A 20,284-nucleotide genomic window follows, 5' to 3' on the forward strand; every position below is an offset into this window, starting at 1 on the left:
GAGTCAACCTCAAACACGTAAGCACAAATAAATTTCTCCTACTAGCTACTACTTCCCTCCCTCCCTATATATAAATTTCCAGCTTCGTTTATATTTAGGATCAGCCATTACCGCAGTCCCTTCATTCTCGGAATCTTCTTCCTCGCATCTCCAAAACCAACAAAACATACACGAGAAGAAGCGAGAGGAAGCGTTGATTTTTTTTTTTAATTTTTAGACTGAGAGGAAACAAAACAGGGAAAAAAAATGCAGGGACTTGTAGTGCGGAGGGTGTTGTCGGGAAGAAACTCTGCGATTGCGCAGCGCTGCCTCTCGCAGGTGGCATCAAAGGAGGCCTCTCTACCTGACAATGATGTTTTCGCCCGGAAAATGCCCCCCTTCGATTACTCTCCACCCCCCTACGACGGCCCTTCCGCCGACGAAATCATGGCGAAGCGGAAGGAGTTTCTCAGCCCTTCCTTCTTTCACTTCTACAAGAAGCCCGTGAGTCCGCACCAAACCTCATCTTGCATCTATAAATATAAAGCATTTAATGTTTTAATCTTTGAGCATGATAATCAAAGATCGAGTTTTTTTGTGGGTTAATTTCTGTGTGTGTGTGTGTAGTCGTGTGAGATTGGAATTGATGTTTCTATTTTTATTTTTTTTTGGGGGGGGGGGGGGGGGGGGCGTTGGCTTTGATAGCTGCACGTTGTAGCGGGGAAGAGGCAGTACTTGTTCGATGAGGAAGGGAAGAGATACGTGGACGCTTTCGGCGGGATCGCTACGGTTTGCTGCGGGCACTGCCATCCCGACGTGGTGGACGCCATCGTCAATCAAACCAAGCGCTTGCAACACTCCACCGTCCTCTACCTCAACTCCGCCATCGCCGATTTCGCAGAGGCCCTCGCCTCCAAGTTGCCCGGCGACCTTAAGGTTCCTAGTTAAAAAATTTACCAACTTTTATGATAACATCACGTTATTTCTAATTCACCGATTCTAAACTGATCGGAAAAAGCTGAATATATATTCTGGATCGACTTTATTAGAGAATTTGGGAACACCGCAGGTGGTGTTTTTTACGAATTCTGGGACGGAAGCGAACGAGTTGGCGATCATGATGGCCAGGTTGTACACAGGGTGCCACGACATAATATCACTGAGGAATGGATATCATGGAAACGCAGCCGGGACGATGGGGGCCACCGGACAGAGCATATGGAAATTTAATGTCGTACAGGTACTTCTCTTTGTGGTCATGACTTTTGTATTGATCTTAATTCCCCTTTACAAAGTGCCCACGACTCTGAACCCAAGTTAGGGACTAAGATGGCAAAGTTGGGTGGTGATTTAAGTAGTAATGATAGATAAAATTTTATTTTTTATTTTTTAAAAAAAAAAAAGTGATAGTCATCATTAAAAAATTAATTTTTTTTCATTTGAGTCTAAAGGCTCGTTTGCATATAGAAATTATCTTATCTCATCTCATCATTATAATTTTTTAAATTTTCACATAAAATATAATAAACAATTTAATTTTTTTAAATCACAAAATAATAATGATATTCTAATAATATTTTATTCAATTTATCTAAAAATATTACATCTCACTATCTAAATAGTTTAATTTTATGTAACCAAATCAGTAAAAATTTGTCATATCATTAGTGCGAGAAAGGTGAATACTTCGTATGGTCTTATAAATATAATTTTCAATTTAAACATCCAAATCCAATATGTTCTTCCGGCCTGTCAGTATCACATTAAGCATGTCACACCGTAATGAAGCACTAGCATATTAGCTTTTTAAACTTCAATTTTCTAACACTCTTTTAAGTGCTAAAAAGTAAGCTAAACAAATAGCTTATAAATGGTTTTGTACTTCAGCCATACGATTGCGTATGAATCATGAAAACGTTAAAAAAAAAGGAAATGCAGTTGATAATAGTTATCAATGGATGTATATCGTTACACGCACTAGTTTTGCTTCAATGGCCTGTTTGCTTTTAAGACTAAAATTTAAAATTTTAAAAATCTCATATCTCATCGTTATAACATTCTCAAATTTCTACATGAAATAAAATAAATAATTTAATTTTTTTAAAATTTAAAATAAAAATAATATTAAAAATATATAATAACAATTTTTTATTCAATTTTTTAATTTTAATTTTGATTCATCTCATTTTTAAAAATAAACGAGATCTTAAATAAAAATATCGTGTTTTAATAAAGAAAAATATTTTAACTATAAAATAATTACATAAAAATAATGATAGCGTAACTTGATTTGATTTCATGTCGAACCAAAACCAATCGTCACGTTCATTTTCATATGACTCATCGTCCACTTTGTTACTGATTCGTGACCATGATTCGACTGAAAAGGACAAAAGGATTTTTGGAAAGGGGGGGTTCTTGGGCTTATATGGTTCAATTGTTAGGTGGCTTGCAAAGAGGTCATATCATGGAGGGTGAGGAAGGTAACCCCACTTTGCATTATCAACAATGCCAAACTCAGGCCAATTGGACAATCACAGCTACTGAACTAAGCATTATATATATAACGATGATGAAACTGAACGTGTCACCATGACCATTGTGGTAATATTCGAACAAACTTGATGCCAATTCGATGCTTCCAATCATGTAATCAAGATTTTTTTCGGTGCGGGATGTAAGGGGAATAGGTTGTTAAGAAATAATAAATAATAAAATTTACCTCTTTTCATCAGCTTAAATTTTTTAGACAAGTGGTGATTTCACATGGTATCAGATCAGAAGGCCTGAATTCGAATCCTGACTATACACTCTATCCATTTGATTAAATATTCCACGTGTTGGACCTATTCATTGAAGAAGATATTGGCCCACACGTGAAGGAGAGTGTTAAGAATATAATACAAGTAATAAAAAATTTATCTTTTTCCATCAGCTTAAATTTTTGAGATAAATGGTGATTTGAGATAGGTATCATGATTTCTGTTTGTTGAAAACAAAAAAAGTAGGCCACGAGCCTGACATCATCAATTTATAACACAGAAACAAGTAAATTAAAGAACTACTTGTTTTATGATTTGGGTTGTTTCAAATCAGGAGCTAATTGTGCTCTTACAATAATATTTATGCTTTGTTTGAACAAAACATGCAATTTATATCGTTTTATTTCTTGTCTGTGAAACCTAGTAAACCCTAGACAATTTTTATAGATATAGAGGTTGACCACCAGATATATGCTGCTACTATACTAATTTTTATAGCTTTGGTCAATAGAGCGGAGTTCATCATGCCATGAATCCAGACCCATACAGAGGTGTTTTTGGCTCAGAGGGTGAGATGTATGCAAAAGATGTCCAAGATCTTATTGATTTTGGAACTTCTGGAAATGTTGCTGCTTTTATATCTGAAGCAATTCAGGTAAATCATCCACCCACGAAATTGTTCATTCCCTAGCTATACTATATATGGACATGACTATTCATAGTCCTCCTTAACCTCATTTTTATGTGTAACAGGGTGTGGGGGGGATTGTAGAATTGGCCCCAGGTTACTTGCCTGCTGTCTATGGTAGTATTAAGAAAGCAGGAGGACTTTGTATTGCTGATGAAGTTCAGTCTGGGTTTGCCCGCACAGGTAGTCACTTTTGGGGTTTTGAAACCCAAGGTGTCGTGCCTGACATAGTCACAATGGCAAAGGTTCATTTTCTCTTCTTTCTTTTGCTCATTATTTATTGGGGTTCTGGAGATGTTGATGAGAACTTGTAGTACAGTAACGTTATAGAAGTCAACTTGCCATCTTTGAAAAGTTTTTGGAGTTGAGTACTTGTAGTGATTCAAATCTTCGGTAGTGCTTAAAATTTGGGATGCCAGAAGTCATCCACTCGCTTCATTTCAAGCTGTTACACAATGCTTCATAATTTTGCTGGTTTATCTTGACTGATTTTGTTATCTTGGTATCTGCAGAGCATTGGAAATGGCATTCCCCTTGGGGCGGTGGTAACAACTCCTCAGATTGCAGAGGTCTTGACTCGCCGCAACTACTTCAACACTTTTGGTGGGAATCCAGTATGTACCGCTGCAGGACTGGCAGTTTTGAAAGTGATCGAGAAAGAAAATCTTCAGGAGAATGCACTTGCTGTGGGGTCATACCTGAAAGACAGGCTACTTGTCCTAAAGGATAAATATGAGAGTAAACCGTTTTCCACAAGCCTTTGCGTCTAGGCAATTAAACCTTTGTATAACTTTACAGTCTCTCATTTTTCTCTGTTCTACCATACTGATATATGCAGTTATTGGGGACGTGAGGGGAAGAGGACTTATGCTTGGAGTCGAACTTGTCACTGATCGCCAGCTGAAAACTCCTGCAAAGGCTGAAATTCTTCATGTATTGGACCAGATGAAAGGTCCGCATCTCTCTCATCTGCCATACCTTAAAACTCACTAGCTAAGTCTCATTCTAGCAGCTAATGGAAATCTGTGGATATTGCAGAATTGGGAGTGTTGATCGGAAAGGGTGGATTCTATGGAAATGTATTTAGAATCACACCTCCCCTCTGCTTCACCAAGGAAGATGCAGGTAGGTCTTTCTTTACTTCCTAAACATGTCGACAACCGAGCAAATTAGTGACTCGAAATCTCGAGTTACCTTTGGTGACATTGGTATCATTGCCATTAGTCCCTTTGCTAAAGAATGCTTTTTTTTTGGGGTGCAGATTTCCTGGTGGATTCTATGGATTACATCATGTCTAAGATGTAAAGCCCTCCCATCTATATGTGGATGAAGATGTCTAAATTCGATCGTTTACAAATTGTACTAAATAGTGGTGTATGATTTCGTCTATTCTGTGAGTGAAAACTATTACCATATAAAAATACCAGGTATCTACATCATCTTGAATAAGTTGCTATGATCCTTAAAAAACAATGAGTCAACTCCTCGTTGTCTCTCGGGAAATCCATTCGTCTTCAGTTTGTTGATCTTGGCTCTTTATATTCTGTCTCTTTCCCTTTCATGCTTACATCCGAATATTTTTTTACGGGAAAACAGGAAACAAACGACTACAAGGAAAGGATGCATCCATTTTTTATTTTAAGGGAAACTGTCATCATTCATTGATCAGAGAAACTTACATTCATGACTGGATACATTCTGAGATGTCCCCATATCAAACATGACATCATAAACCAAAATAATGCATTCGGAGCTCCACTAGCATATATACTATTTCATTTTGTGATCGATCTGGTCCTCACTATTGTTGATACTCTTTACAGACAAACGTCTAAGAGAGACAACACATTTTACCTAAACAGAGACTCAATCTCACCCTTCATAGAAAGAGATAACTCAACCTCTACAGATAAACGTCTGAGAAACGAACTTTTTTATTTATTTTAATTAACAATAAATAAACCAAAAAGAAAAATAGTAAGATAAATATGAAAATTACACATTACAGTTTGAATCAACTCCGATAGACTTCTGAATTTGTGACGGCCCGTGAAGGCAACACACTTGTCTCTTTTTATCCACAAAATTTAAATCTTAAATGTATGGTGCTGACGAGTCTAGTGATCTAGTACGTGTGTCGAGAAAAGTTGCAAGAAGAGATGGCGCATGAGGACCACACACAGATGTGGGCGACGCATGAGAACCATGCACAGTGATTTTTTCAAAACCACAATTTTCTTCTAAACGATTTTCAACCTATGAATATGCTTATGTCATGTGTGTCTCTCTGTAGTTGCCAAAAAGTTGTAGATCTATCTTTATCGGCCTTGAAGAAAGCAAAATAAAACTAAGTAAAAGAAACATTGATAGACAAGGTGGGTGAATTGAGGAATGAGGGAATGAGAGGGAGGAGGAGGAGGAAACCAAGGCCTCTTTCCCCTCTGGCAAAAATCAAATCTAGAATCTAGGATTGTTCATCCGGGCCGTGTGAAACGTGATTCAGTTCTCTTTACCTGCAATTTGATTTCCAAGTTTCATATATCAATTACTTGAATCCATGTAGTCCAGTTAGTTTACTGTTTTAAGCATCAACTTGGAGAAATTGAGACAGGAAGAAGAAAAGTATTGAAACCTAAAAGATTGGCCAAAAGCATTGGAGTTCGGCAGAGCAAATCCAGCATCTGGTGTTGCATGTCCACCATTCTGTGCCAGGTCTGAAGATTGCTTCTTATCCTTTACTTGTGACCCTAATATTAATTTCCAAACAAGAGAAAAACAACTTTCAAACTGCAAAATGTTAACCCAAAAAGAAAACAAAAAACAAACTGCATGGACGAAAGAAGATGATGCATCATGCATGGACAAAGAGGAAGAAGGAGATCATGGATTCAGGAAATTAAAGGAATCGAAGATGTAAATAAAAAATAGAAAAGTTTAATTGTGCGTGCATAGTAGTTTCTTTCGAGAGTAGTGGGAAAAGACTTACCGTTGATCCAATGCTTAGGAGGTTGAAAATGGAACCCAGTTCAATGAAGTAGTTACACCTCAATGGCATGCATAGAGATTCATGGGTATCAAAGTGATACCAAGCCCTGGATTCTTGACCGAGAAGCAAAGCAAAGAATTTCTCTTGAAACTGAGAAGAAGACCACGTGCGACTCAAAGCAGGAGAAGCAAAGCAGAGAATAAAGGATTTCCTTCGTATGTACTATGCAGACTAAAACAAAACACCAGGTTCAACCCAGAATCCGGGTTTTTTACAAGCCCAGGTCTGACCCAAACTAATTTGGTCTAGGTTCCGATTCGCATATATCCGAGTTCCCGGGTCGGAACCCGAATGAACAGTCCTACTGGAACCTTTGATTTTTTACTTTTGGGGGGGAGGCGCTAGGGTAAGGTCTTTTTAAAAAATGATGGTGAAAGTCCGAAAGGACGTATTCATTGATGAGAGAAAAGAATGCCATAAACATATATCCACCCCAACCCAACATAAACCAAACCTTTATTGGTCGAATTAAGATTGTTCTTGTATGGGTAGTACTCTATATCTTGATTTTAACTTGTACTGGAAAAAAGGCCTTTAGATTAATGTTCCATACATAATTGGGATAAAAATATAGTACTACATGATTGCTCAAGAGAGGCTTCTCATATGTCTGACGCGTTCTTTTGTTACTATAAAAACATGAAATGAAATGATATCCAAGAATATACTATACTAAATGGGGGAAGCTTTGAAAACATGAAATGATAGAATCATTTTTTATAGTTACTATAAAAAAGAAAAAATGAATCATTTTTGGTAAAAATTATCTTTACATGTATTTCCTTATTCTTCACTTTCTTTCTTTAGATAGGATATAAGAGTCTAGATTCTTCCTTGATATTTTCCTCCACCTCATGCTTTTGAGAATTTAGTTTGATAATGCTAACCTATCTTAGAAAATATATAAAACAAAATCCGTTTTTTCCTCGTCAGTTCTTATACTCAACTATTGGCTTACTAAAATAGGGTTTAAAGTGGAGGATTGACATACAATGGAGGAAAAAGTAAGAATATGAGGCAACAAATGGTTATCATCTCAATCCTTTGTCTTTATGTGTGCAATCTCCTGTAAAGATTCTTAGTGGGGAGGCCAATGTTAACAAGTTAATTAATGAACAGTCCAAATCAATGTTTTGAATATCATATCGGATGTCGTATCGGTCAAGGCACTGAAACAAAATATTTTGATACCGGTATCGTTTCAGGATAGTCGATATATTAATAAATTACATATATAAATTATATTCCAAAATAATAGTCTATATATGAATAAATTATATATAAGTACATATATATAAATTATAAATAGTCTAGTCTGAATTGATGGTCAAAAAATAAACTTGTATTTTGAAAAAATGAAAAAAAAAATTGAAGGCCGAAATATCGGCCGGTACAAGCCGAAATACAGGCTAGTACAGCCAGTATTTGAGCCGGTACGAAATGTATATGATACCTGTACCGACCCAGTAGCCGGTATGAAAAATTTCGGCCGTACCGGCTAGTACGGTACAAGATTAAAAACACTGATCCAAAGAGTGGGATGATGAATTTCTCAAAGAAATATTTGAGGAAGAAGAAGCTGAGCAAATATGCAGATACCTTGGCTGGTTTGGATGTTGAGTATCTCATCTCATCTCAACATCCAAACACTAAAAAATAAATACTTTTTAATTTCAAAATCTTAACTTTTTCATATAATTATTATCTAATCATTATAATTTTCTCAAACTTCAAACGAAATATAAAAGGTAATTCAACTTTTTCAAATCTCAAAATAAAAGTTATATTAAAAAATTATATTCTAACAATATTTTAACTTTATAATATTTTTATTCAACTTTTTCTTTATCATTTCCTAAGATCCCAAAAAATATCTTAACTCAAATAATTTCAATACTATTTACAAATTTTTCATCTCACCTCATCTCATCTCAACATCCAAACGAGGCCTTAAACAAGTTGGGAGCTAAGGATAAGCTAATCCAGGGATATACTACATATGATCTTTTTTCTGTTAAGAGTACATACCACGTGGATATGAATAGAAAAAGGAAAGTAAAAGGGGAATTCTCAGAGGTGAACTAAAGTGAGGCAAGCTGGAAGAACATGTGAGAGTTAAATGTCCCTAGTGCAGTGAAGATGTTTCTTTGGAAAGCATGGAATATTTTGCCTACTAAGAGTAATCTTTATAGGAAGAAAATTGTAGATAGCCCCTTATGCCCAATCTGTGAAAGACATGAAGAATCAGTAACGCATGCCCTATGGAGCTGCCCATCTACAAGTGATATGTGGGTAGAAAGCTAAAGTCCAGTTCATAAATAGGTTTCAGTTGAAGAGGACTTTCTTGAGTTGTTGGAGAAACTCATGTGGAAGTTTAAAATGGCGGAGATGGAGTGGATTGCTACTACCATGCGCAGTATATGGCAAAGAAGAAATAAGTTTATTTTCGAGAATCAATTCTATAGCCCAAGGAAGGTGATTCAGACGACTAGTGAAGGAATGAAAGATTTTTAGTCTTACCAGGAATCGTAGAATGAGAGACACTCAACAACTGATATAGGAAGATTAACTAAATGTTGGAAAAACCATATATGAATGTTGTAAAGGCTAATAGGGATGTTGCTTTAGACCCAAAAAGCAAGATAATGGAATTGGGGATTATCATAAGGGATGATGAGGGGGAGGTGTTGGTTTCAGTGTGTGCTAACTAGAGGTGATATCAGTCAGGTCTGATTTGGTCTTAAGCAGTTTTGTGAACCGAACTGGACCTATTCGATCTAGGGATTTTCCACCCTGGACTAGACCGAGTATATATAGGACCGGTCCATTTCGGTCTTGTTCGATTCAGGGTCGGTCCATTCGGTCTGGACATGCCCCAAATAGGCTATTCAAACCCATCTAAATCTTTTTTTTTTTTTTTTTGCCCAATTTTAATTATTTTCGGCCCACTTTAAATTTTTTACGTGTTTTAGCTAAAAATATATAAAAAATAAAAAAACTTGATCTTGAAAAATACAATGATAAAAGAAAACAATAAATTTGTAATATGATTAATAAATCATTGTATTAGCCTATAAGCCTATTAGGTATATATAGTTATAACTTATAGTGATATTAATACTATACTATTATACATACATTATGCTATAATCCTATAACTCTTATAATATATTAATATATACTAGTACTATATATTATACTATTATAGACAATAGTGTTACTGTTACTACTACATATAGACTTATAGTGTGTGTGCATATATACATATATATATTATAATGATATGGTGATATCAATACTATATATTATATAATAATACATTGATATAAATTATTAGTAATACTATTATTACTATATACTATATTAATAATTTAATAGTGATATTAATACTATATAATAATATATGGTCATTAGTCATAGACTCATAGTGATTTTTTTTTTGAAAGAAACATACTCATTTTATTAATGAACAGAAATTACAAATGTGACTTATCAATACAAGAAAATCCAATACATAAAAAATCTAGTCTATAAGCCAACTTACGTAACAGCTCTGGGGCTTTCCCACACACAAATTCTTTTGTGACAGACATTGTCTTAACTTCTAATCAAACTCTCTCATAACAGAGAAAGCGCTCTGTAAAACAGAACTTAAAGACCCTCTCTATCATCCCAGGGAAAAAGAGTACTGGACACTGCTATGGACATCAAATCCAACAGCCTATTCCTATTTTATTAAAAACTAAACTAACAAACAACTACAAATAACCACATTAACAGCTACAAGATCACAAGCATTGGTGAAACCCCAGACGTCACACCCACCGCAAGCGTCATCATCTCAAGCCCTGGTGGAACGAGCACCCAGCTTACGTACGGACCACAATAGCCCGGCCGTAGCATCGCCCACCACTCTCGAAAGACTCTTGTCCCGGATTACGTCTGATCCAAAGGCCCAAACCTCACTCGGGTCAACAAAAACAACACCAAAAACAGAAACAAAACAACTACAAAACACTAAAACTGACAACAAGAAAGAAACAAAAAAATAAAAACGGATGAATAGTGCACAATGGTCGGCATTGGTTCGTGCAGAATTTGTTCACGCTGGGAGGAAAGCCAACGATCAGACTTGGAAGTCCTGGAGTCAGAGGTTCCACAGAAACTGAGCATGGCGTCGGGAGAGGGCTCCTCGGTGGCGCATGAAGGCCACGCGCAACGCTGTTCGGAACTTCGTCCCGTGCATGCAGGCTACGCTCCACTCCAATGGACGCCGAATTTGGAGGTCTTGAAGATCAGTGGCTGGGCGTCATATCGGCGGGGCGCGTGTAGAGATGTGATGGCTGGAAAGACTCGAACGGCGATCCTCCCTTATTCGGCCTAAAAAACACTACACAGAAATAAAATGGACAAAGAAGAAAAGGAAAAGGGTGGCCGGAAGGGGGGGGGCGAGGAGCCGAAGCTCCCACCCCCTTTCAAAGGATCTGGAGTTTTGGGAGCTTTAGAGAGAACAGGGAGGGTTTTTCTAGAGAGAGAAGGGGGAGCTTTAGAGCGACTCATAGTGATATTAATAATTTAATACTATATATAGACAGTAGACTTCTAGACTTATAGTGATTTAGTTATAATTTATAATTATAGTTATAGACTATAATAATTTAGTTTAGTTATAATTATATTGACGATGTTAATTATTACTTTATTACTAACTTAAAGTATGTTAATGCATAATGAGCCATTGAATTTGAGCTATATGCAACTTTTAACATTTTGTATATGAAGCAATAAGCATAAATAATTTAATTATCCAAGCATATTACATCCATAATTGAGAAAAATACATACTTAACATACAATTATAAATAAGCATAAAATATTTAATTATACATACTATTATAAATTTATAATTTATACATATATTATAATTTATACTATAACTCCTAATACTTAATAGTATTAGTAATACATTAAAGAATATATTAATACATTGATACTAAATAGTAAATATATATAGTTATAGACTTATAATGATTAGTTATTATGAATCAAGATTAGTATAACTATATAATAGTATTAGTATAAAGTATTAGACTATTAGTAATATAGTATATCTATATATTAGTAATATTAGTATAAGTATAACTGTATAACTATAGTCTATACTTAATTTATAATTATAATATAGTATAATTATATATTAGTTAGTGATAGGATTAGGTTAGATGAAAATTATATAATTAATAATATATATAAATTATAAAATATATATATTTTTATTTACATTCGGTCTAGTCCGGCCCGAAAAACTCCTGGACCGTGGACCGGACCAAATGAACTTGGTCCTATAAAATTCAGACCGAGACCAACTGGGACCAGTCTCGGTCCGGACCGAATTGGCCGGTCCAGTCAATTTTTTCGGTCCGGACTACCCGATGCTCACCCCTAGTGCTAACAGAAGGCATGTTACTTAGCCTGCATTAATAAAGCGTTATGCGCTTTGGAGGCCATTGAAGTATGTAATGATCTAGCATTCAGGAATGTGATACTGGAAGAGGATGCACTGGTAATTATCAAAGTTGTGAAGAGAATAGAGGAAGACTCCTCCTCGGGGTGGCAATTCATGTTCGCGGGTCGTGTCAAGTCATACATATTCGACTATATAACTTAACCCAAACCCTACCCGTTAAGATAAACGTGTTAGGTCTTCAAACTCTAACATGATCCATTTAATAACAGGTCATGTCGTGTCACCCGTTTTGACCTGTTTAATAATTAATTAGAAATTGCTCAACACGACATGACTCATTTCAACCTATTTCATGTAAATGAGTTGAACTAATATGCATAACCCATTGACCTAATTAACATAAATTTACATAAAATTAAAATTTATATTTATTAGTAGTCACAATATCTACAAACATAATTAGAGTACCCACTAACAAAAAATATCAATATTTTTCAGATTTTAACTTATAATAAAATCAATATTATAATCCCTATATTAACAAATATGCGTATAGGTTCAAAATTACAATCTCAATAATAAAAATATAAGCATATTGAGAAATATAAATATTACAATCTAACAATAATAAAATTATGGTTGTGAGTAAAAATTTAAACGAGTCATAACGGGTTGATTTCGTGTTAAGTAGGTTTACCCGTTATTAATTCATTTATAAATTGTGTCTTAATAGGTTAACTCGTTTTGACCTGAACCCATTAACATCAAACCTAAACCCATTAATTTCACGTCGTGTTCGTGTTGGATTTACATGTTGTGTCACATATTGCCACCTCTAACTCCTTATAGATGGGTCACATGAAATAAGATATCAAAAACCTTTTATTGGGAAGAAATGAGTGGAATGTGCAATATGTCCCTAGAGAAGGGAACACTATGGCACATTTATTGGCTAAGTATGTGGTGGCTTTGTAGTCTCGTTTGGTTAGTAAGTTGAGATGAGATGAGTTGAGATGGTTTGTGAATAGTAGTGAGATATTTGAATTGAGATGATATGAGTTAGAAATTGTTTGAGTTAAAATGTTTTATGGGGTTTTAGAAAATGAGAACAAAAAAGTTGAATAAAAATATTATAAAATTAAAATATTGTTTGAATATAATTTTTTAATATAATTTTTATTTTGAGATTTGAAAAAATATAATTATTTTTTGTATTTTGTTTGAAAGTTTGGGAAAGTTGTACTAATTAAACAATGATTAGATGAAAAAGTTAAAAATTTGAAATTGAAAAATGTTGTGTTTATGTTGTTTCAATATTGAGATAAGGTAGGATGAGATGATATGATATGAGATGACAGTGAAGCATCTCTTTATCCAAACCAGGCTTAATGTTATTTTTAGTGATATAATGAGGGACAAAAGATGTAATGTTTGAACTTTATATAGCAATATATTGGAGGTTGGTTTAAAAAAAAATATTGTAGAACTCGTTACATTTGTTAAAAATTGAATTTTCAATCCTTCACCTTGTCACATAGGGCCAAATCCACTACACTTGGTGGTCAACTCCAAGACATTATTTGACAAATCCAACACAAGATTTCATTGTACAAACAGACATAATTTGGCAAACTATTGGAATAAAGGATAAGTTAAACTTGTCTTATGAGCAATCATCTCTTCTAGAATCGATTTTACGAGATGAGTTGGACCCATAAATCTCTTCATAGTATCAGAGCAGAGGTCTTGAGTTTGAACCATGACTCTACTCTATCCCATTTAATTAAATATTCCATGTGTTGGATCATCCATTGATGGAGAGTCTGGCCCATACGTGAGGGTGAGTGTTAAGATATAAAATAAATAATAAAATCTACCTATTCTCATCAGTATAATTGCAATATCTATGGTTATTTCTCTCGAGGAATTAAAAATGATATCTATGTATAAAATTGCAAAAGAAGATTGAAAAGTATTCGAGGCCACTCAGATTTCAATGAGTTTTATGTTAAATGAAATGATATTGTGAATTCTAGTTTTAACTTGGCTGAAAAAAATTCCAAAATATAGGATTGTGAGAAAAGCTCTTAAAGCTTTGCTTGAGAGGTTTGGACCTAAATCACATTAGCAAAAAGAAAGTAATGACATGGATATAGGTAGAATACAAACGTTAGATGGGTCTCTTCAGCGCTATGAATATGCATTGCCAAAATCTAAATGAATAAATCTAATGCTTTGAAAACTCCAAAAGGTGCAGGAAACTTTTTAGCTGGGTTAATGAAAGATATGAATAAAAGTGAAAGAAATTCTTTGAAGGACAGTTTTGGTCTAAAGTAGGAGAATATAGAAAAACTCGAGGAATTCGACAACATTAATGTCACGGTTTTGGTCATGTGTCCTATATATTTAACTCCCCATCTCATTTTCTCTCTTCTTTCGAAAAGCTCTTCCAAGGCTCATATCCTAAGATCTTTCCTTTACCATCCAAAGGGGGTGTTCGGCTCCTCCTCCCCTCCTTCCCTCTAGTTTTTTCCAATGTTGTCCACCTGTTTTTGTCCAGTCTTTTCCTTTATTTTCCAAAATAGCGCAAAGATGGGCCGATCTATTGCTTTACGGCTACCTTCAACCATCACGCGCTGCTCCACAAGACTCATCGGTTACCAATCTGTTGGCCTCTAGAAGAACCGTGTCCATACAAGTAGCACGTGAGTCTCACACGCGGCCTATGCCGCGGGTTAGATCTATGTGCCACCGTGTTACGGTGAGCGTTCTACAACCACATGTAGCAGAAGTGGGATCAACGGCCTTAGACCTGCAAGATCAAACAAAATTTTTCTCACTAACAGTGGCGCGTGATCCCCACGAGTCTTCACTGCCACTAACGTCTATCCTTCGACGTATCGAACCATCTACCAAATGTTATTTTCTTATGTTATCACTTCTCCTAACCAAAGATTATGAGAAAAAGGTAGTGAGCGTTTCTTTCAATCAAACTGGACCAGCAAAGTGCAGCACAATACAATCTATTGCGGCTTTTAGTCATAGCGTTGCAGTCCACTTTTCAGATTGCAGAAAAAGGCTTCTAGCGGCATCCCCTTATAGGAAATGGATAGGAACCTTTGGCTTCAGATCTCTCTTTTTTTTCTTTTCTTGTGTTGTATTAGCTGGTTTGATATGATTATTCGAGTCTCCCACCCTTTAGACTCATGTTTCTTATAACTATTGAATATATATGAAGCTAGATTAGAAAAAAAAAAATCATATATATTTATAAGAAGTCTCAAAGGAAAATAATAAAAGTCACCTTGAGTGATAGTGAGTCAGAATCAAATAACTCTAAGGTAAATGCCACTTTCACTGAGAATGGCTACTAGAAAAACTACTGACAAGTTTTTTTTTTTTTTTTTTTAAGAAAGTATTTTTTTAATGATTTTGTGAATTTTTTTTTAAATGTTTAAAGGGTTTAAAAAAATGTTTGAAGAAAAAAAAAACTTACAACATTTGATAAGAATCCTCAATGAGTGTCGTAGCTCCCTCCCTCAGCTCCTCTCCCCAAGCTCCACCCCATGTCCACCACCCAAGCCCAAAATATAAAATATATATAATATTCGTTAACAAATGAAATCGTTTGGGGGGTTTAAGTTTAGGATTCCCCCCTCCACCCATAGTCACTTCTCTCTTCCCCCTTTCTCTATCATTCCTCTCTGGCTATTTGCGTTGCTGCCCTTTCTCCCTCTCGCAGTCACCACGGCGGTGCAGCCTGCGTCATCTTCTTCTCTCTTCCCCCATTGGTACTGTAGTGAGAATCCGACGACGTTTGTGTTTGAAGCCTCCAGATATTGTTTTGTGTTTAGGTTTTTTTTTTTGCTAGTTTTGGTTTTTTTTCTTGTTATTTTCTTCATTCCGATTCGATGTGTATTGTTGTAGATTTGATTTGTATTTTGTATCTTTGTTCATTGTTGTGTTATGGTATTTTGTGGTTTCTACTGTGTGTTTGAATTTTGTTTTGATTTTTTTTGGCTGGGACAACTATAGGTGGGCGGTGGGTAGACCATTGGTCCGCCCTGGCATCCCAGCACATAGACAGGGATCCCCTCCCTTGGAATGCAGTAGCAGAATTCAAGGGGTAAAAACCTTCATCCTGCCCATGCGGGGGCAGGGTGTGAGAAAGGGACAACCCCTCCCCATAGGGTGCAAGTGGCACCCTTGCTCTGATGAGAAGAAAATGAAATGATGATTTGAATTTGGTTTGGAGGGTCTGTAACCAGAGATAAGGGATATTAAAAGAGAGGACTAAATCCAACATTCTTTCTATGACTACTACTCTCTTACTTTATTAGTCAATTGTGACATATAATATAACTTTAACAAGAAAGCGTACATGGGGCTAAGGAAATTATAGACATCTTTTTTAAACTCTCAATTCTAATGTTTTATAATAATCACTTTTAGAGTATGAAATCGAATATATGTCACTTTAGGTTCAACTTCTTAATTTTTTGATTCATTATAAATGGTATCAGTATATCAAAACTAGTTTATTAGATCAAGTGGCCAGTGATAATTTAACCTTTGATGTTGGGTCTTGATTGCAATCTTCCAACGTTATGTGAGAAAAATATAATAAACATTAATAGAAGTTATCTATTCTCTACGTATAAAGAGTTAGTTTCTGCTTTTTCTTGGTGATCTTGAGAAAGAGCATATTTGCTTCCTACTCGACAATTTCGAGTAAGGTCTTGTGGAGATAGACCTCATTTGGTAATTTAGAGAAAGTGCATACTTTCTTCTTACTCGATGATCACGAGCAAGTTCTTGTGGAGATAGGCCTTGTTCGGTAATCTCGAACAAGCGAATACTTTCTTCCTATTTGGTGATCGTGAGCGGGTCTTGGGGCAAGATTGGGAGGGCCGATTTTCCTTTGATCATTGGCCTTGTAGGTTATGAGACTCACTAATAGCAACAAGGAAAGCAAAAATGATTGTACCAAGGCAAGCACCATGAGAAAAAAAATTTAAGCACTTTTGCTCGACCAAGTTATAGAGTATTAGGGAGAGCAAAAGTGCTAATTGAAAAATAGAGAAAAATAAAAATGTTATCAGCACTTTTGCTCTCAAGTGAGATGCGGTTATTTAGAAATGTTATTTGATAAAAAGTAGGTAAGCATGTTGTGCTATCAGCAAAAGTGCAAACATAAGTTTGTACAACCCTTTTGCTCATCCAAGTGATACAGCTTCTCCCTTGTAATCGCACATTTGCTATCTTTGGCGCTTACACTTTGTATATTTAAGGAAAAATAGGCAATGATGTACAAACTTAAACACTTTTGCTTGCCCCTTGGCAAGAATCGCTTTTCCACTCTGCTCACCAAGGTGGCAAGCTTCATGCTCCTTCACGTTGCTAGCCTTGGGGTGAGCAAGCACTTATGCTCTCCCAATGCTCACCCCAAGGCTAGCAACGTGAAGGAGCATGAAGCTTGCCACCTTGCTCACCCCAAGGCTAGCAACGTGAAGGAGCATGAAGCTCCCAACTTTGGGGAGTTTTGTGTGAAAAGTAAAATGCTTGTTGTCCAATCGGGCAATGTGAAGAAGTATGAAGCTCTCCACCATGGCAAGCAGCGTGGAAAAGTGAAGTGCTTGCCCACCATGAGAGTACCAGGGAGAGAAAAAGCACTTGCCTACCAGGCGAGCACGATGGAGCGTTTAAAAGGTCGCCCCTAGATGAGCACTAGTAAAGCAAAAATGCTCGTCCCTCAGGTGAGTATTGAGAAGAGCAAAAGTGCTCACCCCTATGCAAGTATTAGTGTGAGCAATGTTCACCTGCAGTCGAGCACAATGAGTGCTAAAGTGCTTGGTCCTAGGCCAGCAAGATAAAGGAGCATGAAGCTTACGACTTCGATGAGCATTGTGGAAAAGTAAAGTGCTCACTCCCATGAGAGGAAAAGTTCTTGTCTCCCAGGTAGGGGGAGCACCGAGGGATTGTTATTGTGTTCTGAATGCCCGTAAAAGCATGCAAGTAAACTTATTTCGCTTAACATAATTGTTTGTGAATTTAATATATTTAAATCAAACTCTTCCTTTTCAAATTAATATTATTAATTTGTAGATTTGGATTGAGATATTTTTTATTCATTTGAAATTATTAATTTATAAGATAATTGGGAATAAGCACGTGCGCACTTAACTAGAAAAAAGTAAATATAAGAGTTAAGTCTTATGTTTTAACTTCGTCCCAGTTGAAATTGAACCTTCCCTGCTTGGTTACATTGAGCATTTGAACCTTTCATCGGAGGGACATGTGAAAGTTGTTGGACCTGGTGATAAATACTCTTTTCGGTCTTTGTTTGTTGTTTATGGTGCACAAAAAGCAATGAGGAAAAGCTACCCGGACATGAAAAAGGTCGTGGGATTATTAATGCTTTCTTCAATAGAGTATTGCGACTTCTAAGTCAACCACTTGTACCTTCCAACTTAATTGTTAAAATCCATATGATTGTCTTCTATAGGATTCCGAACTTTGATTGAAATTAGGGTCTTTGAATGAATGTGGGAGGGAACACTCGCTCATTGATTCTCTAGACACCTCTTTCTACCTTTAACATCTTTGATAGTTGTAGATCGACGAGCCTTATTTATATACGTTTGGATGTTAAAAATATATCAGATTATCTGTAAATAATAGTGCAGTAGTTTGAGATGATCTCAGCGGCTAAACACAATCATGATGATCCAATTCAGCTTATACCCCACCCTCCAAACCAATACCGCTAACAATAATCGGGTTTACCATTTATAAGTAAGTGTGTAGATATATAATTTGTTGTGGGATTCATTAGAAATTATCAAAATACCAATACTTTTTATATAAGTTGATATGGCAAATTTTTACATTAATAGCGTGTTTAGTGTGTCATTAACAAACATACATAGATTTTTCATTTTTTTTTTAAACATTGACTCCTAAGAGGCACATCACATGTGGGCTTGTGATTTTTTTAATGCAATATGCATCGAGATTATAATATTGGGAAAACATCCCAGCCGGTCGGGTGCAAGCCCAATTTTAACACCGGCCAATAGCATTTCGTCATGTAGGACATGCAATAAATCTCCATCTACACTCACATGTACTATATTCCTTCTTTATTTTTCATCTCTCCCCACCCTGCTGCAACTTCCCTCTCTCTCTAAAATACTCTCTCTCTAAAATACACTCTCCTCTGTAGGTCATTGCCTATGAAGTAATGATCGTATTAAATTCTTCATATTCTTTCTGTACATGTCAAACCAGCCTAAAAGATATCCACAACAACAAAATGACAATGAAAATCTAGATCTTTAAAAAAAAAAGCAGCAAACTTTTACTGCTTTCTGGGTGGCCTACAGAGGAGAGCGAGAAGAGTGTAATTGAGAGAGAGAGAGAGTATTTTAGAGAGAGGGGGGGAAGTTGCAGCGGGATGAGGGAGAAAGAGAGAGAATAGGGGAATAGATGAAAAATAAGGAATGAATCTAGTGCATGTGAGTGTAGATGAATATTTGCTGCATGTCCTACGTGGCAAAATTTTATTGGCCAGTGTTAAAATTGGGTTTTCACACGACCGGCTGAGAGCAGCTCTCTATAATATTTGGTGAGATTTGTAGGTCGTACAAGCTGCATGGTATTTGTGGCTAGGGAATCAGATAGCACCTTACACCTTTAAGGTTGCATTTGAGTAACGAGGTATTCTCAAGTATTCTATAAATAATAGTAAAAAAATAATAATAAAATATCGAATAGTAGTAAATAATAGTAAAAAATAATAATAAAATAATGAATAATAATAAGATATTATGAGAATACCTCAGTCAGTACCCAAACTAAGCCTAAGATTAAAAATAAATATGAGATTTAGTTCAGATATGCATGACTCCCATTAAACTTTCTTTCCTTATTTTTTATTTTTTATTTTTTGTCTCTTTACTTTTATGTTATTAAAATATGAGAGCATCCCTTTCTTGCCATACATGAAAAATAGTTTAAAATTAAAAAAAAATTGCGAGTAGGCAATTTGGTTCATGAACTTGGTTTGTTTCGTGTTGAATCATGGGTATATGACTTGTTGAGTCAATCCAAGCATAACATTATAAAAGGGTTATGTTTCTTGAGGGCATCCCTTTCTTGACTTATGAGTCAAATATCTCAAATTTTACGCCATTAAAAAAAACAACGCAACATATACATGATTCAAATAACTCGTTTGATAAATAATTTGAATTACAATGACACAACACAGCCCATTTTAACTTATTCAAGAGATAGATCCAAATATTTAGGTCTCGTTTGGATACAGAAATCATCTCGCA

At 35.7% G+C, this 20,284-nt stretch overlaps 1 protein-coding gene across 1 annotated transcript; it reads left to right on the plus strand.

Annotated features, from left to right (window-relative positions):
• LOC108990021 (alanine--glyoxylate aminotransferase 2 homolog 2, mitochondrial-like) lies at positions 1–4,955 on the plus strand. Its single transcript, XM_018963860.2, has 9 exons — positions 1–483; positions 685–915; positions 1,049–1,219; positions 3,253–3,396; positions 3,495–3,674; positions 3,942–4,167; positions 4,268–4,381; positions 4,468–4,554; positions 4,691–4,955. The coding sequence occupies exons 1-9, from the start codon at positions 247–249 to the stop codon at positions 4,732–4,734; spliced, it is 1,434 nt and encodes a 477-aa protein (XP_018819405.1). The 5' UTR covers positions 1–246; the 3' UTR covers positions 4,735–4,955.
• The last annotated feature ends 15,329 nt before the right edge of the window (positions 4,956–20,284 follow it).

The sequence above is a fragment of the Juglans regia genome, chromosome 4, assembly GCF_001411555.2.
Source record: "Juglans regia cultivar Chandler chromosome 4, Walnut 2.0, whole genome shotgun sequence".
Classification (NCBI taxonomy): Eukaryota; Viridiplantae; Streptophyta; class Magnoliopsida; order Fagales; family Juglandaceae; genus Juglans; species Juglans regia.